This window comes from Canis lupus, chromosome 14 (assembly GCF_048164855.1).
Source record: "Canis lupus baileyi chromosome 14, mCanLup2.hap1, whole genome shotgun sequence".
Classification (NCBI taxonomy): domain Eukaryota; kingdom Metazoa; phylum Chordata; class Mammalia; order Carnivora; family Canidae; genus Canis; species Canis lupus.
The window spans coordinates 64,283,029-64,310,855 of record NC_132851.1 but is presented as its reverse complement, the minus strand read 5'-3'; the positions used below and the strand labels follow the sequence as shown (position 1 = coordinate 64,310,855).

The window sequence follows — 27,827 nt, the reverse complement described above, 5'->3', positions numbered from 1 at the left end:
AATAAGTAATTTCTTTTAAATATGTACCTTTTAAAATTTTTATTTGAAAATGTACAGTACAAATTGGGGGTGTGTGAATGTGACCTAAAAATAATAAATATTTTACCAATTTTGTATACATAGAACCTATTGTGAAATACTGGAAAAAGAATGAATTCATGGTGTGACCTATCCTAGATAGAGACAACAAATGTGAGTGTCCAACAGGCACACTGTTACTAGAGATGTGAAAAGAAGAACAAGCTGCTTTGTTTCTTACTTTGCTTACTTACTATATTACTTACATTTGGACAAGACCATGCTTGTATTCCATTCTGTACATAAAACACATATGGATGAACTATTTTGTTTAAATATATTGATATTTTCACACTTATTCAGAGTGAAGTTTTTTTTTTTTCTGGATTAAAGAAAAATGGAAAAATGGAAAGACTACAAATCACTAGGTAAAAAATTCATTGAAGATTTTGATTTTAAACGTTGTGAAGAATCAGGTTTAAGTTTTTCTAGATTGTAGACTCTAGGAGGTGGACTGACTTTGTCATTCTATATCCATTATGCAGTATAAAGCCTGTCACTTGATAAGCGCAAAAATATTTATATAAATGCGTGATGAAAATGCCAATGATGATCTTTCAAAACAAAAGTTTGCTAGGGCTTTTTATGTTAGCCTTGAGAAAAATTTTATTTATGCAATAAGAAATTATTATAAAATAGTTCATATCTTTTTCCTCAATTTAAAGTATACTACTAGATGACCTTTGCATTATTTTATTTTTGAGTTTACAATTTTAAGTATCCTTACTTAATCTTTCATTACTTAAACCTTTGAGGTATTTCTAAACATACCCAGAAGCATGCCTAACTGCTAACATTTGGTTGGTATGGAGGTTCTAGTGGAGGTTTAATCATTATCATTTTTAAATTGTATCATCAAATTTGGCCCTGGAATGTATGTCAGACTGAGATAGAAACTGTTCAGTACTCTTTATGTCAATAAAAATTGCTTATGTGTGGTTCTATCTTCTTACTCTGTATTTTTTTTTTATAATGATGGCAGGGTTACTTTTAAAATTTTGTGCTTTAAAAATGAGTAGTTTGAAATAAATGTGGAAAGGAAACAAATACATCCAACAACATTTAATTAATTTATTTAGTGAGAATATATCCAAAGAATTTTGTACTTTTAGAATACTAAATTCTGGCAGAAACTTCACAGTTTACTCCTTAGTTAAAGAACCTGGATAGAATTTGTATTTTAGCAGAAGTAGATTTAAAAATTATTTTATTTTATTTATTTGTTTTTAAGCAGGCCCCATACCCACTGTAGAGCCCAGCACAAGACTTGAACTCATGACCCTGAGATCAAGACCTGAACTGAGATCAAGTTGGTTACTTAATCAGCTGAGCCACACAGGTGCCCCTTTTAAAACTTTTTTTTGAAGATTTTGTTTATTTATTCATGACAGACACAGTGAGAGAGAGAGGCAGAGACACAGGTAGAGGGAGAAGCAGGCTCCATGCAGGGAGCCCGACGCGGGACTCGATCCCAGGACCCCAAGATCACACCCCGGGCTAAAGGCAGCACTAAACCGCTGGGCCACTGGGGCTGCCCCTTTTTAATTTTTTTTTTTAAGATTTTATTTATTTATTCATGAGAGACAGAGAGAGAGAAGCAGAGACATAGGCAGAGGGAGAAGCAGGCCCCATGCAGGGAGCCCGACATGGGACTTGATCCCGGGTCTCCAGGATCACACCCTGGACTGCAGGTGGCACTAAACCGCGGGGCTACCGTCCCCCCTTTTTAATTTTTAAAAAGATTTTTTTCCTCCCCACTTTTTTCTCTTTTCTAAATGCATACAGATAGAATCAGCATCAATGCCCTTGGGGGAGGGGGGTGGCATAAATAGCAATTGAGGTCCTAATCTGTCAGGGAATGAATTTATGGGATTTATTTTGGTAAGAGGCAGAAATTAAATGAGAGAAGGTGTACCTTTAATTTGAAATTCCTTGAAAAGTGGAAATGATGAGGAAGTAATGATAAATCTAGATACATGTTTTTAAAACTGATGCTGATCTCTGATCTGGGTTTTTTAATAGATTTGTACCATTAATACTTAATATTTCTAGGGGAGCAGTCAGTCTCATTCACTGTCAAAATATAAGGTAGTTCAACTTCTTTAGAGTATTGGTAGCATAACAATTTAAATACATATATCTATCAAGAAATACACTATACAGTTATTTTTAACCATGTGTAATATATGTGCCCTTGCCTTGGGCATGCTCATTGCAGCATTAAGAAATATTAGAGACAACACAAATACCCATCAATAAGGAGGGAACTAATTAAATATGGTATAGTCCTTCAGTGAAAATTTTAGCAACTATTAAAGCAATAGACCTGCATGTGCTAAGCTGAAACAATTACGAAGTACTAAATTTTAAAAATGGGGATGCAGAAAAGGATGTATAATATGCTTCCATTTGTATAGAAAGTAATCTTACACTAAGATCTACATCGGTATGTAGATTATGTCTGGAAGAATACACAAATTGTGCCTTTTTAGAGTTGCTAAGAGGTAGGTATCCTATTCTCTTTATTTTCTTTTATTTGTGAATGTTTTCCATGAATATATATTACTTTAAATACCATAGTTAATAAGAAAGTTAACAGTGGAAGAAATGAAAAGAATAATTACTATGCTACTTTAGACAGTTATCTAGAACCTTGAGTTATATAATGGCATGACTGGTTCAGGAGAAATGATAAGGTAAAATCATGAGATAGTGCTGTTTTAATAACGTTTGGGCTTTCCGAAATTTGACCAGACTTTATTGGTCTTTTAAGTTTTGTTTAATTCTTTAATATCCTTATCTCATTTATGCTTGGTCCAGGTTATTTCACACTTGAGTTTCATATTTCTGCTAAAATATAACTTTCAGGTAGAAAAATTGATTAAAAATAGCTTAATATGGGGGGAACAAACATCAAACAAAGTGTTGAGTCATAAGAAATAGTGTTGCTTGCTTGTCCTCAACACATTTGTGCGTATGTGTGTGTTTGTATGTGTTTGTTTTTTTTGTTCCTTATTCCAAGAAACCAGTGATGGTCCTAAATAAAATTGTGATACTAGAAGATTTCCTTCATCCAGTCTTGGTATTGAGCTTCTTTTGTCCTCCCCCCCCCCCCCCTTTTTATGAGGCATTTCTCTTCACTTTGGACATTTGAATCTTAATTTTAGTCGTATTTTCTTTTATGATTTATTATTTACATACGATAGTTTGCATTTGTTTTTGTAACTGTTCATATGTTAATTGCTATTTGCACTTTAATGTTTTTACTGTTGGGAAAAAATGAAAGACCTTTTGCCATTGAAATCAGTTTTAGGCAAATGGGAAAACAGGTTTTTGTTTTTTATTTTTTTTACCTTGGAGATGAGGTTGACTAGAAGGAAGGTGGCTCACTTCAGGTTGTAGGATTTTAAGGCTGATACATATGAATCTCTCTTGCACCCTTTGCCTAGAGTATTTTATGCTGTGGCATAGTTCATCATATTAACAGAAAGGACCAGAAAATAAAAATAAAAGGACCAGAAATTAAAATAAAAATAAATAATTACTTTGCTTGTATAATAAAAAATTACAGAAATTCTGAAATAAATATTCTGCTTGTTGTGTTATTTCTAATACCTTATTTCAGTGACCTCGTCACAAAATAAATGTTTTTGTCATTGAAATTATTCTTAGTATAATTTGGATGCATTACTGGATATCCAGCAATTCCTGTATTTATGGCATTTGTTGTTTAATCAACAAATGCTGAAGTGCCTACTCTTTGCCAGACGCTAGCCTTGGGTATATGTTGGTGACAAAATGTTGCCTGCTTTCATTAAGCTTCTGATCTGTAAGAGAGAGAGTGATGATGACAAATGGGTATAAACATTCAGAATCCTGGAGGAGAGCTGTAATCACATACTTTTTCATAAAAACTTAACAGTAATTTTCTAAAAAGATAAGAGAAGCACCATGTAACCCAAGAAAAGAAGGGAAGGAGAGAGGGTAAATGGTTTGATTGACTTGAGGCATAAGGGGCCTGATTCCTTGTCAAATAAAGTTGAAAAGTATATTCTTGGTTTTGGGAAATAAAAGTGACCTAACACAAGAGTTCTTTGAACTCAAACCTGTCTTTGCTTGCTTATGTTGGTGGAAGGTTTGAGAAAGAGAAATCTTGTTGTTGACTTCTTTTAATCTAAGGTGAAGCAATTTATTTGATGCATAGAAATAATTGGCCTGGAGGAAAGGAAATAGTAAAAGCCACTTTGCCTAGTTTCTCTTAAGCTAGGTCTTAACAATGGAAATTACTTTGTTTGAGAAGCCTCCAAATGCCAGGCATACCCATACTTAGATGTAAGCACTATGTATGGCTTGAGGGAAACATTTTTAATATCATTTGTTTTCCATTAATTCCACACAGCCTTTGGAGTTAGACTGTTCGGGGTTTGAATTCTAACTCTGCTATAAAACTGTATACACTGAGATTAGATTTCCTTTTTTTTGTAAAGTGAGGATAATATTACCTCAGGAATATTACCTGAGGAAGTATATTAGAGGAGGACAGATTCTGGAGCCAACTGCCTGGGTTTAAATCTTAGCTCTTCAAGTTAATTAGTGTAGTTGGGAATAAGTTGGGCCAATTTTTTAACTCCTCTGTGCCTTATTTTTTATTTATCTAGAATGGAAATAATAGTTCCTACCTTACTTTTAGAATTATTGTGAGAATTAAATGAGTTAATACATACAAAGCACTTAAAATGGCATGTGGCATATAGTAAGCGTAATGTAATCCTTAATGTTGTTATCACTTAGCAGGGTTATTATAAGGATTAAATAACATGTCTCTTTAAAAAAAGCCTCATGTATTTCCTGACACATTTAATGGTACCCCCTAAATATCAGTTATTAAATAGTAGATAATTTTTCTCATTTAATATTCATATATTAAGAAATGTTATGCCTTTAGAATAATGCTGTTAAGAAATTTTATGCCTTACTGACTGTACCTGGAACAGTTTCTGATATACAGAAGATATTCCATGTTGAATGGATGTTATGCTGTTTTATAGGTAAATAATCTGAGGCCCAGGAGAACTTTAGAATCTCTTTCCACTCAAACATGACATCATTTTGAGGAGACATTACTGGCAATGTCTTTTCATATCATGAGTTTTCTCAAATTAGATTTGGCCATATGTGTTAATAATAACTCCCACCTCTAATTTTTTTCATATATTTTTCCTTTCCTTTAAAAATTTATTTTCTTTAGTTAGGAGAATTTAGACTAGAAGAACTATTCATTTTAGAATTATAATTAGACTGGTTAATCAGTACTTGGAGGAATGGGTTCAGTTTTAGTTTGTGTGACACTCCTACGTGTGCGCATTTTATTAATGCCACAAAGCATAAAATATTGTTCCTTTCCCATTGCATTTCTCATATTCCAGATTACATTAGAAAGAAATTTGAGGAGGTAACAATTTTTATTAAATTGAGGACCAGTTACAATAATGAATATAATATAAATTGGCTCTGCTGTCAGTCAGCAACTTTATTTGCTGTTTAATGATCCAGATACAGTGTCTCTGAATTTCATTTATCTGAATATTTTAGTCTCTTGTAGTATTTATGATAAAGGGGGAAAGGGACATTCTTAGGTTAGTAAATGAAGTTTAGTAAATGACATTATTAGAAAATGAATATAACCATGATGTGTTATGTCTCGCTTCAGTACTTGTAAATCAGTTGAATGTTGATATTTCCAGATTAGATATTTCCAAACAGATTAGCTTCTAGTTACTGTTTTAAAAATCTACATTAAGAATTATTTTTGACACCCTTAAGTCAGCACCTGTAATGTATATGTTATATAATGCATTTGCCTTATGTAGCAAATTCCTAATTTGGTATTACCCTTGCCTCCTTCCTTGCGTATTTAATACAGCCATTAATCTCACTACAAGGCTTTACTAAGGATAAATTGCTACGTAACCCACTTCAACCTCTTTTGTTCAACCAGGAAGCCAGACGTGTTTAAATAGCTTTTTTAAAAAATGTATAATTACTTCTTTTTTTGAAATTTTAGGATTTTAAAATTTGTAATGGTAAAATAGGAGACTTTATTTATTTTGTCTGTTGAAATTACTTGACAGAAGTTTGCTTTGGAATAGAGCTTCTGTGTCTTTAAAAAATACACAGTGAGTCACCCCCTGCTCTTTTGGTAGATGCCTGGCTAGTGAACAGCTAAGCTGCTTTAGGCATGTAATAGAACATTCCATTTCCTGTTCCCTTGCTGACACAGAGGAGTGTTCCTGCTGGCAATGATCTAATCATAGTGCAGTAAGAAACATGGCAGTTTGATAAAACATGGTGGAGACAGCGGCTGAAATGGAAGCATATGTTCTAGAAGACATTCTTGAGGTAGGGCTAGGTTTGTAAATGAAATGAAAGTTGAAATCTGAACAAAGAAATCTTATCTGCCGGAATTATTTTACAGATGAATAGATTAGACGAGAGAGCAAACAGAGACAGAGCATAAAAGCAAGATATGGTCAGACCTTATTCCTTGTGAGAATGTGCCAGTGTGGTTCACATGATTACTAAACAAGTCTAGAATTATTTTGTTTAAACTTTATGTTTTGTAAATTGTAGATATATGTTTGATAGGAAATTTAAAAAAAAAAAAAGAAAGAAAGGGCCTCGGACTTCATAAAAAACGTTGGCTGGTGGTGACCTTTAGATTAACTCATTAGAAGGTGGGGTCTACAAAGCAGCTTTGAGTAGGTTTAGTGTCATATGTCTTAGAATTCATTTACATATTTAAGCCCAAAGCTCTGCTTGCTGTTAACTATTAAAAACAGCTGGTTATTTTAGTTTCTAGAGTAAAATTAAGCATGTATATCAATCTGATTGCTTAATTTAACTGGTACATTCTGGTTCTGGATTTTTCATGTGACTTTGACATTATGAAATAATAAATTAAAATAAGAAAAAAAAGACCCTAAAATTTAAGGGTCTGAGAGTTTGTAATAAAAATCTGTATTTTGAGTCATGAGAATTTTAAATTAATTTTCTTTTTTATCCTTGGTTGTATGAAATTTATAAGAACCTATTTGAGTATAAATCAGTTCCAGGAAATACATGTCAAAGTGAAACTATAATGGGCTTTGGCCTTGGATGTAGTATAACATATCAAACATTTGTATTTGTAGGTATAGATATTTAATGCCCATTTTAAAATTATAGGTGTATAGAGTTTTTTTCTTCATTAAGAATAAAACTGGCTAATTAAGGTAAAGAGGCTCATGCTGGTGAGTGGTATTCCTAATACTTAGACTGTTAAGACAATTTATTAAATATTTCACTGTTCTTAGGAGGAGATTGTGTTAAGGGGAGAGGGCTTGGGAAATTAAGCTGCAATGGGAAGCTAGGCGGGGTTAGCAGGAGAAAAAAGCCTATGCGCATTATAAAGTGCTGCATGATCAATGAGCATTTTCTGGAGTCCCTCAGTGTGTGCTTGGAGCTGACATTGCAGCAAGTCTCATGGTTGTTCTGCAGAATGAAAACTGATTCCATTGTATTATCTCGCTCCTTGCAGACACCTGCCAACATACTCTTTCCCTCTCTCCTAAGAGCTTATTGTCTGAGTTGAATCCTCTGGTTAATTTCCATTCTTTTCTCTCTCTCTCTCTCTCTCCCCCTCTCTCCCTCTCTCCCTCTCCCTCTCCCTCTCCCTCTCTCTATCATTTTAAACGTTGATACCATTGAGTTTTCTTTATTTGGGGGCAGGGGATACTATTGAGTTTTCTTAGAAATGATATGAATTACCTCCTTAGAAATAGTCTTATATACTTTCATGTAGGAACTTTCGTAATTAGGAGTGGTCACATGACTTAGTTGTTCAGTTTAAGCAAGTGTGATTAGATTATAAAGTTCTGGTGGTACATTTTAATGTGCTTTTTAATTTTTGTGGATTTTAAAGAACTGTATAGATTACAATAAATCTATTTGATGATTTGTGTAGCCATTTAAAATTTCAGTATATAACAGATTTTACAAGTCTTATTTATTTTCTAGGAAAAGCCCACTGGAGCACAATTTTGTGCCTTTTATATATGTTTTTCTAATACTGTATTAAATATTGGCTTTCATTATTTCCACTAAAATTGTTTAATGTTATGTTTTTACATTACCTATTTTGTTCATATTACTAGTTGTTAAAATAACCTCTAACTTTAATTATTTTTTCTAATTTTTGGTCTCAGTTTGTTTCCTATATACCTGTTGCATTAAACTATACTAAGTCGTTTTCTCTTTATATTATTTAACTATTTGTCAATAATTGGAAGACTAAATGAGAAAAATTATCACGTAGTGATAAAATATGCTTCTTTTCCAAAATTCTCCTAGGTCATAATGACCTAAGAGAATAAATTTGTTATCTGGAGATAAATGTACCATTTTTTAAAGTACCTATACTGCAAGTGAAAAGACAATGTGTTACACTATAAGCTTTCCAGAAAATTATTTTTCTTCTTTTGAAAAGAATTAACTCCTAGTATAAATGGCCAATAATGAATAATGAAGTTCGTCTGTATACCACAGTGGCAGTTTTATTATTATGCCTAATGTTGAACTATTTAAAGTTTGTTACCATAATGTTCATCTTTGTGACTTCATTGAAAGTCTGGAATTTTATGTAGATTTCTGCTTCTTTACATTAAACATAGGACCCCTTCCATTTTTTCTGTGTTCCAGTATAACTTGGTCCTTTAAATTATAAATTTCTTGAAGATGTGCTTATTAAATCTTAGTAAGATAAAAAAAATCAGTATCAGTGAATATAGTGCAGATTAATTCTCATAATGCTAGTTTACCTTTTAAATTGTAATTGTTTATTATATATACCTATATGTATTTAACTTGAATTTTTAGTGATCCTCAAAATCTTAAGTAAAACATTCTAAGTTTCTGAAACTTATAATCAAACTGGAAAAGATTGGTTTCAACTTGAAATCATTGTTTCTCAGCTACCCAAAATAATGAATTAAATTGAATAACTTCTTTATTTAAATTACCTGAATAATCCAGGCAGTAATTTTCTTTTCCAGATCAAAGTGTGTTGCTTTGGTCAGCTTAACTAATACTTGGGAGTATAGCCAAATACAGATGATAGAAAAGGCTTAGAAGTCTATATAAATCTCCCCCCCCCTTTTTTTAATTAATGTTATTTTTGCTGATATGTTTATAATTTAAAAATTTTGATGCTTTTCCTATAGGTCATATTAATAATGCATCCTAGTACGTGAGATCAATAAGAAGAAAAATAGTCCTCCAAATTTATTTTGTGTATTCCAAATTTGTCTGACCAAATGCTGTGTATATGAGCTTGAGAGGTTTATATATATAAGCTCTTTATATGACAGCATGAATCATGAGAGGTCATTTCAGAAACTTGATTATACATTCTAGTTTTATTATTTAGTTTTAGTAGTTTTCTGTAAGAATTGTTTTACAAATGAGAAATTTCACAAATATTTTTATCTTTTTAAAAATATTTATTCATGAGAGACACAGAGAGGCAGAGACATAGGCAGAGGGAGATGCAGGCTCCATGCAGGGAGACTGACTCAATCCTGGGACTCCAGGATCACGCCCTGGGCCAAAGGCAGGCGCTAAACTGCTGAGCCACCCAGGCGTCCCCAAATATATTTATCTTAATTAAATTCAGAATGCTTTTTTCAGGGTATAGCATTTGATATATTTTTGTTTCAAGAAGTAGCAATTTTATGAAACTAAGAATATTTAGAATATTAAGTATAATAACTCTAATGCCTAATCTTGTTCCTTTGTCAGACCAAAGCCATAGTTTCTAGCTTCATCTGTACTTGTTTTACAGGTTGTTGTATATAAGCTAAAAGCCCCAACTCTATGTGTTCCTTAATGATCCAGGGGATTGAGGATTTGACGGAACCCATTAGGGGAGAACTAAATTAAGGGTCAGATTTAAACACAGGAAGTAGATGTATTATGAAACCATTTCTTACTCTGTATTTATTTGACATCAGAGGGTTTTTTTGCTTTTATTTTTGTTTTTAAATAAGATCAAAAGAGTCACAGGCAGGATATTGTTTTCTTTTGATTTGTCAACATGATGGGCTAATGGTAAATAGGGCATTATAGCTCAAACTGGTAATCTTTCTATTTACAATGAAAATTATTTTCAGTTAATGATATAAAATCTCCATGAAGTAGACTCTTTAAACAAGTACTTGCTATATATCTTTTTATTCTATAGAATATGTTGTTTATGTATAGAATATATTGTTTATGTAATGCACATCATTTATAAAATATTGTATCAGCAAATCTGTGAATTTCTAAAGTTCTATATTTAGTATAACCATGGTAACATTTTTCACAAAGAATTGGAGGAACTTTTAGGACATAAGTATAAATTGATCTAGAGACAGAGAAGTTTAGCTAAATATGTAAATTATTTGAGTTGATATAAGTAACATTTTCTGTTCATAAAGAGGTTTTGGAAAGATTAGACATGTTGAACAATTGAATCTTATAATTTCACTCCAGTATTGAGTATTTTCAGTATGCTAGACACTTGAAATTCAATGAAATTAGTCTAACTAATTTTACTTCATAAACTGAAAGTTCAGAAGACAAAATGTCTGCCATTGGTATTTAAGTATTCTTGGATTCAGGATGCATTCAGCTGTGTATTTGCATACTAGTATTTTACTTCATTTTTTCGTTTGAGTAATTTGAAACCCATGTTTTCAGCATTCTGAAATTTTCAGTAAGCATATATTTTCCTTTAAGCACTTATTTTCCTTTATTTAAGCACCTTTAGGTTATCCTTTTTTATACTTACCTATGTAATTGTTAGAGGTATTTATGAATGTTGGGCTGTCCAGAAAGTCTCCTGGATCCTGTTTTCTATTTTTAGTCCTTAAAGATTTTCATTACCATTTAAATCAGTACATTGTTTATATGTGTATGTGAATGCATACTGTGTATGCAGTATTAACACTCATATATATGCTTGAGTGTATTCTGTGTACACACATTCATGTTCCTGCTATATTATGCATTAGCAATACTTTTATTTGAAAATTGAGTTTATCTTGGAGGGAGGGGCAGAAATTGCAACAGTGCTTTTTAATATATCAACTTTGGAGGATGCATGGGGGGTAGTATAGGATAGCTAAAATATAATGCTTATATTAGTTTACAATCCCCCTGAAGAAGACTGATGTTTTAGTAGAGTATGAAGGCTCCAGTTTGCAAAAATACAGTGTAACTAGAAGTGTGTGAATTAATCTATTACTCTCATGTGTTAATCCATCATAGTCTATTGGTTAATATATGCTGTGGTATATGAATTAGGAAAGGTCAATATTTGTATTATCTGCAAAACCATTGGCACTTTCCTGATTCTGCATTGTTAGGGGTCTGTGTTCTGACACTTGACTAAAGAACTCTTTCTGTGTGAAATGAATTGGCTATTGCAGAGTTAGTGAGCATCGAAGTTCTGCTTTACCACTGATGTTTGGTTTATATAGCTTCCAGATTTGTGAAGACAATGGTCTTTCAGGAGGTGTTCATAGTGTTGAATGTCCGTGAGATAACTTTTGGTTTAATGAGTGGTTAGATTAATAGTGGTCGTTAATAATTTGGTCTTGGATAGTATCAGGTTTCTTTTCTTTTTTTTTAAGATTTTATTTTTTATTTATTCATGAGCGATAGAGAGAGAGAGGCAGAGACACAGGCAGAGAGAGAAGCAGACTCTATGCAGGGAGTCCGATGTGGTACTCGATCCCTGGACTCCAGGATCATGCCCTGGGTGGAAGGCAGGCAGACACGCAACTGCTAAGCCACCCAGGCGTCCCTAGAATCAGGTTTCTAACTAACTGGTTATATATGAATATATGTTGTACATTGGACATCGACATAGTTTCTGGTGGCAGTAGTAACTGAGCATATTAGTTACTATTTATTGAAAATTTCAGTTATTATACAGAGGGACTAGGCCAGGTACTCCACAAGCATTGTTTTATTTAATCTTTTAAATGTCTCTCTGAAGAGAGAGGTATCCATTTCCTAGAATGAGTATAAGGAATAAATGAGATAATTGGTATAAACATTTAGCACAGCACTTAGCACGTAGTTAATACTTAACTGTTAGCTATTTTTTAAAGTGATAACCCTTATGTACTATTTTATGTTAGTAAGTAACATCACCTATTTGACAAACCAATAAAACTTTAGTCTCAGAGGTAATTAGAGTAGCACTTCTCAAATTTCTTTTTATCTCAGGACTCTTTTACTTTCTTAAAAGTTATTGGGAACTCATTGGGATTTTTGTTTTATGAGTTATACCTATCAATGATTATATTGCAATTTAAAATTAAGAAAATTTAAAAACATAAACATTTATACATTTAAAATAATTGACATAAACCCATTACATATTAACATACTTTAATAAAAAATAACTTTTCTGAAAGAAAAGAAAACTGAGAAGAGCAGCATTGTTTTTGCATTTTTGACTTCCAAATATTGCTACATTTCATTATGCAGTATTGAAAAAATACATTTGCTGATACCACCACTGACCTTACAAATGTTGAAAACTAGGAAGCTGTCACATTTACAATGTCAGGTGTAAATTTCCCAAAATTCTAATTTTTGCTTAAAGGCTTGAATTTATTACTGATGACAAAGAGAGTTGTTTTCCTTGAAATGATAGGCTCACTTTATTCATTTTTGAGAAGATGTCTGCCAAAAAAGTATGAATAACCATAGTCTGTCTCAAATGAAAATGTTATACCATGAAAAACAGCTATTGGGTTAGCTTTTTTACACAAGTGTCTTGAGATAACCACCATATCAAAATGTTTTCCGTTTTGTCACAAAGAATATGAAAAAGTCATATATTCAAGGTTGGAAATTTAAAAATTAGCACTTTTTACTGCTTCATAATGGAAACTGGCTTTCTGTCCTGCCCCCCCCCCTTTAAAATTATGAATGCATGTCAGAAAAGAATATAATTAGTACCATTGCCTTGATTCATGTTTAGGAACGGCAGTTTTATTCACCATTACTTCTATATCATCAGTGCATCACTCAAGCAAACAGTGTCTTAGTATTATAAGAATAGTTTTAATCTCACAGATCCTCTGGAAAAGTCCAGGATCCCCATGAATGCTGTGGACCACACTTGATTAACTACTGGTTTATAGTAGATTCCCCAAGTTCACCATTAATAAGATTTAAGTCTGTTTGATAATATTTTCTTTTACCATTTTATCGAATTTCTTAATTCACATAGTCCCAATTTATTGAATCTCTTTTGACACTCCCTCTAGGATTCTTCTATCCTTCAACTACAATATAGTAGGTTAAAGAAATGGGAAGAACTTTGCGTGAAAATTTAAGTAATTGCATAAAATTTTAAGTCCTAGGTTAATCATTCAGAATTTATGAAAAAGGAGTTTGAGGACTCCTAAGTGAAGTAGTGAGTGAAAGGAGAAGCTAGGAATAAGTAGAAAATTATTTTGCTTGTAGAATATCATTAAATAGTAACACTTTTGATTTTGATAAAGACCGTTATTAAAAACTGAAATGGATTTATAAATTCTATCAAGTGTCTTGTTATGATTCTACTGAATAATTAGGAAAGCAGTTCATAAATTTGTTTGGATACTCATTTTAACAAGCAAAACAAATATATGTAGTTGTCAAATATGAATATTTTTTAAAAGATTTATTTGAGAGAGAGAGAGAATGCATGAGCAGAGGGAGGGGCAGAAGGGAAGCCGACTATATACAGTATACACAGGGGCTCCATCTCCCTATCAGAAAGATCATGACCTGAACCAAAACCAATAGTCTAAGGCTCAACTGACTGAGCCACCCAGGCATCCCTTGAATATCTTTCATTTGAAAGGCTTGTTGGCTACTTTTCTGTGTTCTATGACAGGTGCCAGGTGGTTTTCATCCAGTAAAGAGAAGTTTTTTCTGTGGGACTAGTTCTTTTTTAAATTATCTACGAAAATGAAAAATAAGTTCAGATAATGTATATATCTTGATTATCCAAAGACTAAGCTGTTAGTTTCAAATTCCTTTGCCTACTAGCAAAATTATATTATTTAAAATCTAATTTATATCTTTCTTTTGTATGTATATAAACACATATGCCCTACATTTTTGCCACAGTTTAATTTTGAAATTGGCATTGAAATCATGTGTTCTTGTAGGAAAGGAGGAATGTCAATAACATCTGTACATCTCTTGTCTATTCCACTTCTCAAATGCTAATAATTCTTCTCCCTGCTTCCAAATTCTAAAGGATTGTTGAGATGAGGAACAGTGTTGAGCCAGTATTAAACAGCTTGTTGGTTTTCTTTGCTATCTTAATTTTTGTTTAGTTTGGTTTCTGACCTTTTGTGATTTAGCCTCTTTCTTCTGAGGTTGGATACCTGCTGCCCATTTCATTTGATTTTTTTTCCTCCTACAAATTGTCTAGATTCTGATTGTCTACTTGATATTTGGATATTATGGTCAGCCTGACTCTTAGTATTGTAAGATATTCTCATTTGCTGACCTTCTCATTCATCTAGCTAGTGTTTATCCTCAGCTGGTTCTAACCTTGAATTTGTCCTGTTGCCACTTCCCCAGTCCTTGTCACATGTTCTGCATTTTTAATTTATGCTCTGTCATAACAAAGACCAGTATATATTTGTGTGAACTGTTTAAGCAAGTTTGAAAAATACAGTTTCCAAATTCTTATATTTCATAAGGAAATACTGGTTAAGATTTTCTAAAAACATATGGTGTTTAAGTGTTCACAGTATTGGAAAGTTTTCTTTCTTAATATTTTGTTACATTTGTGTAATATTTTGTTTTCTTCTCAAAATATCTTTCTCAGTTTCTTGTTCTTGTTCTTAGTTTTCTCTACAAAATAAAGTAAATGGAAACAACAGTGGGTAGAAAGTTACTCTCCCATAAAATTATATCCATTTAAAGAACCGAAATATTAAGATTAAGCCCACATATATAATTTTAAAAAATCTTGGCAGGTAAATCATCATTTCATAAATATTTTATGAATTATAAAGATACATCTTTTATAAAGTGAGTAAGTGCTGAATTATGTTGACATTGATTTTTAAGTATTTTTAGATGGCATTCAATGGGCTTTTTCATTGTCTTGAGCTTAGAGTGTTACCGTATGATTTTCTGTGAGTAATTTAATTTTTGGTGTCTTTAGTGACTTAGCATTATATATTTGAACACAGTAAATATCTGTTTCTCATTTTATTTTTTATTTATTTTTGTTTCTCATTTTAATTTGAGGTATTCTTGTATAGGAAGGAGCCACCTTTTTTCTTGAGGAGTTCTTTGAACTCTTAGCCTTGCTTATAGGTGTATACTGTATATGAAATGAGGAAGAAGAAAAAGTCATATTACTCAAATCACCCTAGGTGATCAATAGGTTATAGTTCTATGGTTTATAATTTTTGTCTGCTATTTGAAATTTTTTTATTGGTTTCCGTACTCTAAAGTTGTACCATATAGTTTCTCTACAATCCCTTCTAGAGGTAAAAGGGTAAAAGTCTGTAACTAATCCTCTTAAGCTATTGGCTTCAGTAACTTTCAAACAAAAAGTTTGAGATATGGTCCCATATATTTCAAAAGCTTTATAACCTGTTTTACTGCTTTATTTCTCAGTAGAGAAAATCCAAACTCATTTTTGCACCTGATCTATTATTTGACTTATTGACCCATCTTTTTTTTTTTTTTTTAAGATTTTATTTATTCATGAGAGAGACAGAGAGGCAGAGACACAGGCAGAGGGAGAAGCAGGCTTAATGCAGGGAGCCTGGTGTGGGACTCGATCCCAGAACTCCAGGATCACATCCCGGGCCGAAGGCAGGCGCCAAACTGCTGAGCCACCCGGGCTGCCCTTGACCCATCTTTATCTTTACCATATTTTTCTGAAGTGTTTCCCTTTACATTGTGTTCTAATATTCTGTTGCTAATCACATTGCCTACTGGCTATGCTCTTCACTATCTAGTTATTCTTCAAAGTCCTACTCTTTTCCTAGGATTTCCTCTCCCTGGTCATCTTTTCAAGTTCATTATGTCCCCTCATTTTCTGTTCTTAAAAATTTACATGAGACTGTATATATTTAAAATATTACATGGTTTCTATTATGTTTTTGATTAAATGGAAACTGTCTAATATGGCTATCTTGGCTATTTTATTTATTTATTTATTTATTTATTTATTTATTTATTTTTTAAATTTTTATTTATTTATGATAGTCACAGGGAGAGAGAGAGAGAGAGAGAGAGAGAGAGGCAGAGACACAGGCAGAGGGAGAAGCAGGCTCCATGCACTGGGAGCCTGACGTGGGATTCGATCCCGGGTCTCCAGGATCGCGCACTGAGCCAAAGGCAGGCGCCAAACCGCTGCGCCACCCAGGGATCCCTTGGCTATTTTTAAATTAAAAAAATATTACTTATCTATTTATGTAAAAGATATTTCATCCTGCAAAAGATTTGAAGTAGCTTATAAGAGTATATGCTCTAAAAGTGCAAAAGGCAAATTAGTAAATTAAGACCAGAGATAAAAGTAGTACACAGAGGGATCCCTGGGTGACTGGGTGGCAGGCACTGAGGGGGGCACTTGATGAGATGAGCACTGGATGTTATGCTATATGTTGGCAAATCGAACTCCAATAAAAAATAATAAATAAATAAATAAATAATAAATAAATGAGGGGGGCACTTGATGAGATGAGCACTGGGTGTTATGCTAGATGTTGGCAAATCGAACTCCAATAAAAAATAAATAAATAATAAAATAAAATAATAAAATAAAATAATAAAATAAAATTCAGTTGGGTTAAAAATAAAATGTAGTCCGAGTACTCAGTTTTCTGATGGTCTGATTTGTTCCAAAGATAAAATTTAGAACATCCAGAGCAGAGGTTGCAAACTGGTGAATTCTTGGCCAAATCAGACTTTGAAATGTGTTTTGGATAGCTGACAGTGTTGGCCCACACAATGACCATTTATTTACATTTTCTTTAATTTCTTTCAGCACTGTAGTATTTTGTTTGTTTTTTATTTTTGTTTTGATTCCCATTTTTGGTTGAGCTGTTCTCTTCTATTACTGGTTTGCTAAGAATTTTTATCATCAAAGAACATTGTTTTGTCAGGTACTTTTATCAGTATCTTCTGAGATGATCTTACTGTTTTCCTTTATTCTGTTATTATATGAATGATATAAATTAACTTTTGGATTTTAAGCCAGCTTTATATTTTTGACATAAACTCCATTTTGGTCATCATATATGACCCCTTTTTGGATATCGCCAATCCTTATTGTGGTTAAGGATTATTATTTTTCACAAAGCAGAGTGTTCCTTAGTTTTCTTTTTTTAACTAAAATCTTTGACCATTTTTTGTATCAAAAAGATGTTAGCCTCATAAAGTGAATGGCAGTGTATCTTTCTGTTCGTTTTCAAAAAGCTCCTGTATAAATGAATGTTTGATCAGTGAAGTAATCTACAACTAGTGTTTTGTTTGTGGGAAAATTATTAATAATTGAATTTCTTTGATAGATATATAGAGAGCTATTTAGCTTTTCTCTGTCAGTTTTGAAAATATGTAAATGTTGTAATATGAATTGTTGAATTGACCGAGTTGTTTATAGTAGTCTTGTACTCTTTAAATAATGGTAGGACCTATAATAGTGTTCTTCTTTCAATCCTGGTTCTAGTAATTTACGTTTTCTTTTTTTTTTTTAATGTGTAGTCTGATATGAAATTTATCAGTTTTATTTTTGATAAACTTTAAGCTTTTCATCTCATGTGATCAGTTTTTCTGTTCATTTTCTATTTCATTAATTTCTGCTCTTAAATATCCTCCTTTGTACTTTTTATTTAATTTGTTTTTATTCTAGTTGCTTTAAGTGCAAGCCTAGATTACGGTTTTTAACATTTATTCTTTTTTACTATAAGTATTAAAATCTATAAGTGGCTTTTATGCAGTGCTTTAGTTATAAATACTACAAATTTTGATATGTTGTATTTTCATTATTATTTATTCTAAATGTTGTATAATGTCCCTTGTGATTTCCTCTTTGACTTAGTCTGCCTTTCTCACCTGGGGTTTCATGGTAGAATTAAGCTGTAATTCTTAAGACATCTCTGTTTCCTGTGCATGTAGAATAATACTGATTATATATCATTCTTGAGAGAATTAAGATATAGTCACTCAAATGATTTTTCGTCCTCTGTGATTCAGATGAACTCTTTTTGGGAGAGGTTCTGTGAGTTATTAAAAAATGGCATACTTCATATGTAATATTTTGGGATGCTACAGGTTTCCAATTTAATTATGTGTGGTCAGAGACCATACTCTTCTTTCAGTTTTTAAAAATGTATTAAAACTTGTTTCATTGTCCAAATTATGGTCCCATTCGGTGAATGTTCCATGTACACTTAAAAAGAACGTGTTCTCTGCAGTTGTTGGGTGAATATTCCATAAATGTCAGTTAGGTTATGTTCGTTAATAATGTTCAAGTCTCTTATATACTTATATTAATACTCATATTCTGTAAATTTGTTCTATTAATAATTGAGAAATGAGTTTTAAATTCTTCATCTATAATTGTGGAGTAGCTCATTTTTGCTTCATGTTATGAAGTACATGGACATTTAGGATTATTATATATCTTCTTGCTAAATAGATCTTTTATCTAATTAAATGTCCCTCTTTATATTTGTTAGTATTCCTGGTATTTCTGGATTCTGCTTTGTCTGATGTTAATAATAGCTCTACCAGCTTTGAAACAACTAATGTTTTCATAGTATATCTTTTTGCATGCTTTCAACCTTTGTCTTTATATTTGAAGTGCATTTCTTATAGACAGCATATAGTTAGTTCTTGTCTTTTTATCCAGACTGACAATCTCTGCCTTTTAATTGGTGTATTTAGTTCGTTTTTACTTAATTAATAGTAGTTATCAATATTTTATGTTTGAAACTACCATCTTGCTAATTGTTTTGTTTGTCCCATTTGTTGTTTTGCTCCTTTTCCTTTGTTCATGTCTGTTAATTTGATTATTTGTAGTATTTAATTTTATTACCTCTATTGTCTAATTACCTCTTTTTATTATTTGTTTGAATGATTGTTTTGGGTTGTAATATACACGTTTTTAACTATAGCTACTTTCACATAATAATATACCATTTCACATATAATGTTAGGAACCTTATTATACCAGTGTATTTTATTTCTCCTTTAATGTCTCTTGTGGGATTATTGTCATATATTTTATTTCTATATGCATTGAGAATCTCCAGAATAGATTATTATTACTTAGAGGTATTTTTTAATAAGAAAATGGAAGGCATCTATTTTTATATCATTTCTGGTATTCTTCATTACTTTGCATGAATCCAGTTTCATCAAGTATCTGCTTGAATAACTTCCATTTACCTGGATGACTTTCCTTTATGTTTTCTTAAAGTGCAGGTCTATGGACAACAACTTCTCTCAGATTTTGTCTGCAAATGTCCCTTTATCCTTTCGTTTGTTTTAAAGATTTTATTTATTCATTTAACAGAGACAGAGAGAACACAAGCAGGTTGAGAGGCAGAGGGAGAGAGAGAAGCAGGCTCGGCTCCCTGTTGGGCAGGGAGCATGATGTGGGGCTCCGTCCCAGGACCTGGAGATCATGACCTGAGCGGAAGGCAGTCATCTAAGCCACCCAGGCACCCACCCCTACCCCGTTATGTTTGAAGTATATTTTCACTGCATATAGTATTCCTGATTGAAAGATTTTTTTTTCCTTAAACCTTTTAAAAGTCTCTTTTGTCTTCTGGCTTCCATTATTTCTGATGAGAAGTCAGCAGTCGTTCTTATCTTTTCTTTTTTTTTTACATAATGCTCTTCCCCCCTCTGACTGTTTGAATTTTTTTTTTTCATTTTTGATTTACAATAATTTTATTATGGCATGATGTGGTGCAATTTTCTTTACACTTGTTCTGTTTGAAGTTTGTTGTATTTATTAGATTTGTGAGTTTATATTTTTATGTCTACATTTTGAGAATTTCTAGGCATTATGTCTTCAAAATTTTTTATATCCTTTTTTCTGGGATTCCAAAGACACACACTATATTGCATTTTCCTAAACATAATGTTGCCTCTTTACATTCTTTTTTCAGCCTTTTTTTTCTCTTCATGCTTGAGTTTGGATAATTTCTATTGCTCTGTATCAGATTCATTGGTCCCTTTTTTCTGCATTGTCATCCATTGAAATTTAATAGCAAACACTACTATTTTTTAGTTATGGAAATTCTATTTGATCCTTTATTTTTGTAGATTTCATTTCTCTCTTCATATTCACATTTTTCTTTGAATAGTTGAGCACACATAAAAGAGCTTGGAAGTTTCTTGTCTGCTAATTCCATGCCTGTCATTTAAAGGTCTATTTTTATTTACCTGTTTCTTCCCTAGTTATGGGATATATTTTTTTGCTTCTGAGTAATTTTTATTTGATGGTGGACATTTTGACACTACATTTATTGAATGTCTGAATGTTAGGTCCTTTTTTAAAGAGTGTCGAATCTGTCTTGGGCTAGCAGTTAGGTTACTTTTGAATCAACTTTATTCTTTTTATTCCCCCCCTTTAAAAAAATTTAACTTTATTTTTATCATTATTTTTTTTTTTTAATTTCAGTATAGTGTCTTTTCTAATCCTCACCCCCTATTTCACCCATTCTCCTACCCACTTTCCCTCTGGGAACCATCAGTTTGTTCTCTGTAGTTGAGTCTGTTTCTTGGTTTGTCTCTCTCTTTTTTTCCTGTGCTTGTTTCTTAAATTCCACATATGAGTGAAATCATGTGGTATTTTTCTTTCAACTTTATTCTTTTGAGGTTTTGAAGCATTGTTATGGCATCTTTCTAGTAGCCTGTACTCTAAAGTTAAGAGGTGTCTTACTCTAATGTGTGGCCTTTCTGGATTCTCTACCAAATAACCCAAGTTTTCAGTTGAAAACTCTGGCTGGCTGGTTGGATATGGATGTTTTGCAATCCTGTGGGAGCTCCTATAGTTGTTTAACTTACAGTTCCCCAAAAGTTCTTTTTTCTCAGTTCCTCTCTCCAGTTTTCTCATACATATTAGCTTTCTTAGCTTTTCCAATCTCTGATTTTTGTCCAGAAAGATGGGAGAGTGGTAGAGTTCACTACTTTTTTTTTCTCTCTCTCTCTATGCCTATTGTAAGTTGTTTGAAAAGAGATGAGAAGCCTTGTTATTTAAACTCCTGGGTTGTGGAGAGAATTACATTAAATGGACTGGGCAAGCTGTGGTAAATTTGCAGTGAAATATCTTACATGAGTAACAGTGCCATGTCCTATAGTCTTTCTAGCCCTCATCTATTTAGTTGTAAAATCATTTACTCAATAGATGTAAGCAATATGTACTCAATAGATAAAGTGTCATTGCAGTTCCATTGCAGGTGCTACTGCCACAGATAACTGCCAATGTACTATGTTTGATAGCAGCATCTAATATGCTTATGTTCCATATTTCATAGTACATTTTAAGAAAGCCTAACCTTATTTAGTTAAAAATCCCAAAAATTGCTCTTAACTATGTTTAGAAAGGTGAGTACTATTTGAAGTAATTTAAAATAAACTGTTTCAGGTTATTACTAATGGCAAACACTATTGTCACCTCTTTAGTAATGGGATGGAAAGCTTCATTAATTATAATAAAATTTCATTGAAAACTAGAAATTATAGAATGGTTCAAAGAAAGTTAGAGGAATATTTTGGTAGATTTCCTTTCAGTCCATTCTTTATGCCAGATGCAGGTATACACACATTTTTATCAAAGTGGGATCATATTTTTAAAAAATACTGTGTCTTGATTTTTTCTCCTCAGATGTTATTTATATTTTTCTGTGTTTTTTAAAATATGTGTTGGAAGTATCAATTTAAAAAATATCAAATTTATTTTTCTGTTTTTCTGTTATTAATAATACTACATTGAGTATTTTTCTGTATTCTTTTGGATTTCAGAAAACATCTGGTAGATTCCTACATCACCGGATATAGATTTTTGAAACCTTTTCATTTAATTACATTAATAAATATTCATTGTAAAGATTTTGAAGCATCAAGAAGTATTTTAATATTTGTATTTTACTCTGTTCACAACTGAATTATTTTTGCTATACTTGAAAATTTTATCTTCTAACTTTTGACATATATATGTCTTGAGCTTTTTCCTATTTTATGATTTTTTTTTTAAATTTTTTTAATTTATTTATTTATGATAGTCACAGAGAGAGAGAGAGAGGCAGAGACACAGGCAGAGGGAGAAGCAGGCTTCATGCACTGGGAGCCCGACGTGGGATTCGATCCCGGGTCTCCAGGATCACGCCCTGGGACAAAGGCAGGCGCTAAACCACTGCGCCACCCAGGGATCCCTGATTATTTTTTTAAATACTCCTTTTGGTGATTACCTAATTAGTCTAGCTTGAGAATATGACTTACTGTGTTTTTATATTGTTGGACATCTGGGTTATTTCCATTTTCTTGATTGGAAAAAGTCTTTAAAATATCCTTTTGCCGCTTTACTAGTGGAAGTGTGGCTTTTTTTTTGAGACAATCTTTATGCATTGATGTGAATCTTTGTCAAATATGGGAAAAATTTTTAATTGAATTTGTTAATTTATATTTTTTACTAATGCTATGTTTTGCAAAACTTTTATATACTTTGTGATTGATTTCTCTTGGAAAATCTTTTTCCTTTTGGAGATTAGATAATATTTATCTATTTTTTTAAGATTTTATTTATTTATTCATGAGAGACACACAAAGAGAGACGCAGGTACATAGGCAGAGGGAGAAGCAGACTATCTGCTAAAAGCCCGATGTATGACTCTATCCCAGACCCTGGAATCACTGCTGAAAATGCAGAGACTTAGAAGCCAAAGGACCGAAAAAGAAGAGCTTGAAGAATGAGCCAGCCTCTCAGCTATCCAACAAGCTGTATCTGGTGGAGGGGAGCTCCTGCCAACCATCACAGGGATTTCAGGATAGACCACAGAATATCTGGGACAGGATACAGGCCCTGAGCCCAAGGCAGATGCTCAACCACTGAGCCACCCAGGTGTCCCGATCTATTTATTTTTTAATCAAGTTTTGCTAGAATTTATTTTGAATGTAATATATGATGTGATTAGAATCTTAACTTTTTTTCCCTAAGGCCATTTAAACAGATGGTTAATAACTGAGATATCATACCTTTTGTATTTCAGGGTATCCATTCTTTACAGAATGATTTCTTTTTCCTTTGAGATTGATTAAATTCTTCACTAATCCTTGAGTAAAACAGAGCTTGGCATACAAAAACCTGTAGTTCAACCTGAACACTAGTCCCCAAAAGGTATATACATTTGGCATTATGGTTGTACTCCTAATATGTCTATCCCTTGATGGAAAGGAGAGAATGATCATATTGGTGGTTGAGGTGGGGACTCCAATGAAATGTAGAGATTGATGCCTGATTTTTAAGAATATAGAAATCTAGTTTTCTCACCAGTGCCTAGCATGGTGCTGAATGCAGGTATTTTGAAGTATTTAATACCTGAGAGAAAGCACAAGAAAGAAAGATTCTGATGTCTTCTATGTGACTTATAATATGTTTGGCTATTTTTTTAATATAAACAAAGCTGATGGTAAGCAGAATGATCAAATGCCTTTCAATTAAGAAAAGTTATTTTTCTCTTCATATAATAAAACTTTCATGTTATAGCTATTAATTCTTATCTTTTAAGCAGTAGTTTAACCTTGATCTTGTATTAGTATCACCTCCAGTGCTTAAAATATATTTATGCCCACGCCAAACACTAGAATGATTAAGTCACAATATCTGAGGATATGCCCTAGGCATTAGTACTTTTTTGTTGTTAATTCTAGTGTACAGCTAATGTTGAGAGCCACTGCTCTAAGACTATGGATAAAGAGAATTTAAAGTAGTGTATTCCTAAACTCTCCCTTCGATATGGGCTGATATAACGAAGTAACATAGACTGGGTGCCCTATTAAACAACAGAAATTTCTGTCTCATAATTCTGGAGGCTAAAAGTCAGATCTCAGCATGGCAGTATGATGTTGGGTTCTGGTGATGACCTCCAGGTTACAGACTGCCAACTTCTTGTACCCTCATGTGGTAGACAGCAAAGAGGAAGCAAGCTGTCTCATGACTGTTATAAGGGCATTAATCTCCTTCATGAGGGCTCCACTCTCATGATATTTCATTTTCATTACTTCCCAAAGGTCCCACCCTCTGATGCCATCATAAATTTGAGGGGTGGGATTTCAATGTATGAAGTTTGGAGGGAACACAGATAATTTAGTCCATAGCACCAAGGAGGTAAAATTGTTTCTTTGTTAAATGCTGGATGGAAATAGACCTTTGAATTGACTGATGGATTCTAAAAATTCTTAGATGGGGACATTACATAGTCTGTCATGGTAGACTAGTATTTAGATAATCTGGAGAAAAGTGTTCCTTCTCTCTTTATTTTGTAATCCAAATTATTTTATTTTATTTATTTTATTTTTTTTCCCAAATTATTTTATTACATAATCAATGCAGATAGAGACAAAAGCTCTTCTGTGTCTATTTTTTTGGATTCTGAAATTCATGGATTGAAAATATATGTAAATCTTGGTTAGCATGAGAATATTTCTGGTGTTTGATGTTCTATAGCTTCATAAAGGATATATACTAAACCAATATAAATTATCATTGCAATAGTACTGCTCTAAATCAAAAGATACACTTCATTGATATACTCTGTTGTCAGAAAGTGTTTTAAGGATACAAAAAATATAGGAGGCATAGAAGTATATTTCCAGGTCTCCAAATTAAGGACTTGTCAAAGTTAAATATCTTTGGTGATATCAGTCATTCACTAAATATTTATTGACTGCCTCCTAGGTGTGGTGCGCTGTTCTTACAGTGAAAAAGATGAGGTTCTGACTTTTATAGAATTTACATTGTTGTTAGACAGTCTACAATTTGACTAGAAAATAATATAATTTATAGTCATTAATACTATTAAAAATAAAGCCAAGGTGATGGAGCAGACCATAACAGAGAGGAGGAAATATTGTTCGTAGGGTCAGAAAATACCACTCTGAGAATTAACATATTTAGGTAGAAACCTAAATGTTGAGAAGAAGCCGGCCATTTGAAAATCTTGATGAGTTCCAGACAGAGGAAACTTTGATTGTGGATTCCTGAGCTGTGCTCTAGTTAATGTTTTGAAGGATGTTGGAAGAGGTAGAATTAATGAGGGAATTTTGTGTAATAAGATAATGGGAAATTGAGACAGTGTTTTCTTCGATTAACTAGAAGACCTCTTGCTATGAGATGCCTGGGAGCCTGACTTTCTCTTTGTCCTCTGGGTTGGTTCCTTCTTTCCTTTTTAAAGATTTTATACATACATACATACATACATACATACATTTATTTATTTATTTATTTATTTATTTATTTATTTATTTAGGGAGGGGCAGAGGAAGAGGGAGAGAAGGAATCTCCATCAGACTCACACTGAGTGTGGAGCCCAATGTGGGGCTCAATCTCACCACTCCGAGATCACAACTGAGCCAAAATCAAGAGTTGGACACTTAACTAACTGAGCTACCAGATGCCACTGTCTTTCTTGGGAGTTTTTGTGTGTGTTCTTTTAATTTCCTTGTCTCCTTTATCCACCCCCCCCCACCTCCCACTCCCCACACAACAATATTACATTATTTACTTAGCAGCCTATGGAGAGGGGCCCAGGGCAATCATGGGAATAACTTCTGTAATAATCTTGAGGCATAATTTGAAGCAAATGGAGACAAGACTAGAATGAGATATGTTGGGAAGAAACTAGGAATTTTTAGAATGTGTTATAGCCCTTTCTCTTGAATTTGTTCTTAGGGAATAGGAGTTAAGTGTTAAGTTTTTTGATAATGAACTCTTCAAATCCTTTTGTATCTTTTTATATGTTAAGAGTTTTAAGTCACCTTTCTTAACCAGGATGTTTAATCTTCACAATTCCTAAAATTTACAGTATGTTTTGTTCATGATTCATCTAATTTATTATGTAATTCATGGAGAACATGTGTTAGTATTATTTTGGAAGTAAAGGATGGATTTGATCTTGTTGGGAAATGTATGGTGGGCACCAGATGTCCAACAAAAGGAATTATATAATTTTGGTTTAATCTCCTTGGTAATGCTGTAGTATACTAAAGTAAATTATCTTTTCTTACTCTGATATTAGACATTTTATACTAAAGAATTATTCTTGAAGGTATAATGTTGAATTATATGACTGTTAGCATTTCAGTTGTCTTTTTCTTTTATAAAAATAGGGATTTGGGATGAAATTATGCATATGCATGTATTTTAAAGCTATTTTGTCAGTATACGATGTAGATAACTTAGCCATATTTCATAAGAGTTTTTGAATTTCTGAGTGTCAAGTCGACCTATCCTTAAATAATTTAACTCTTTATCATATGAAACCTATTACTGATGGCTATTCAGTTAATTTGTTTGATGTTCATTTGCATTGTTATCAAATGTGATTTTTCATTTACTGTAAGCAACTAAAGTAAATGATTTGTTTGGGTAATTTAAGGGTTTCAGAATATAGGCATATATTTTTATTGCTAGTTAAATGACAATATTATTTTATTATCATGACTAGGTAAAAGATTAAAATTGGTGATATTTTAGTAACACTGTTCTCCATTGGATGCTTCTATAAAGCAAATTATATACAATTAGTAGGTACGTGGAATACCCATATGTTTTAGTTCCCTTGGGACACTTCTAGTTTATACTTGTTTTTCTGGGGCAGTTTCAAAATTTTGATTTAGTTGATATATATGGATACTCTAAAGTTAGGGAAATGATGGCGGTATAACTCTCAGCTTACATTGGTTCATACTGTTTTTCCCAATACTTTTAGGAGCTGAATGCCAAGTATACTGAATACATCCAAACAGTAAATATGATGTTTATTTATTTTAAGATTTTATTTATTCATGAGAGACACAGAGAGAGGCAGAGACAAAGGCAGAGGAAGAAGCAGGCTCCATGCACGAAGCCGGATGCAGGACTCGTTCCCAGGACTCCGGGATCATGCCCTGAGCCAAAGGCAGACGCTCAACCACTGAGCCAAAATACGATGTTTAATCAGATGCTCATTCACCTGAATTTCTTTGCCTTGGCTCAATTTGGCTAATTGTTCTCTCCTGAAAGGGCTTGTTATATGGGCTCTCTTAAAAGTTATGACATATTTACTGTAGTAGTTTCTTATTTGTGGGAACTTAATGTCTTTTTAAGTATAGTAGTATTGTTATTACAATTGTAATTTGTTTTTCTAAACGTTTTGATTACAGTTGCATAAGTATTGAATGTCCCCAGTTCTGTTTTTCCCCAAGCCATGTTATTTTATGTGCTGTTTGAAGAATGTGATGTTTGTCAGGATTTATTTATTGCATTACAGCACAATTGTCTATATTGCCATAAACATTACATAATGTAAACAGTATTCATTATATGACTATAGGAATATAAGACTTGAGTGGTTTTTGCATAATATCGGCTTTTCCACCTTCTAAACAAGAAATCTTACTGTAGATGGGATGTGTTA

The 27,827-nt window shown here is 32.6% G+C and overlaps 1 protein-coding gene across 6 annotated transcripts in view; it reads left to right on the top strand.

The window, feature by feature from the left end:
• Positions 1-27,827, top strand: part of ANKRD17 (ankyrin repeat domain 17) — a 152,987-nt gene that overhangs the window by 28,108 nt on the left and 97,052 nt on the right. The window contains exon 1 of one of the 6 annotated variants that reach the window (XM_072775353.1): positions 6,332-6,477. The exons of the other annotated variants lie outside the window; for them this stretch is intronic. Within the exon in view, the coding sequence (XP_072631454.1) occupies positions 6,424-6,477 (54 nt within the window). The 5' untranslated portion in view covers positions 6,332-6,423. Of the gene's footprint in view, positions 1-6,331; positions 6,478-27,827 lie in introns of those variants that run through there. 6 annotated transcript variants of the gene reach the window in all.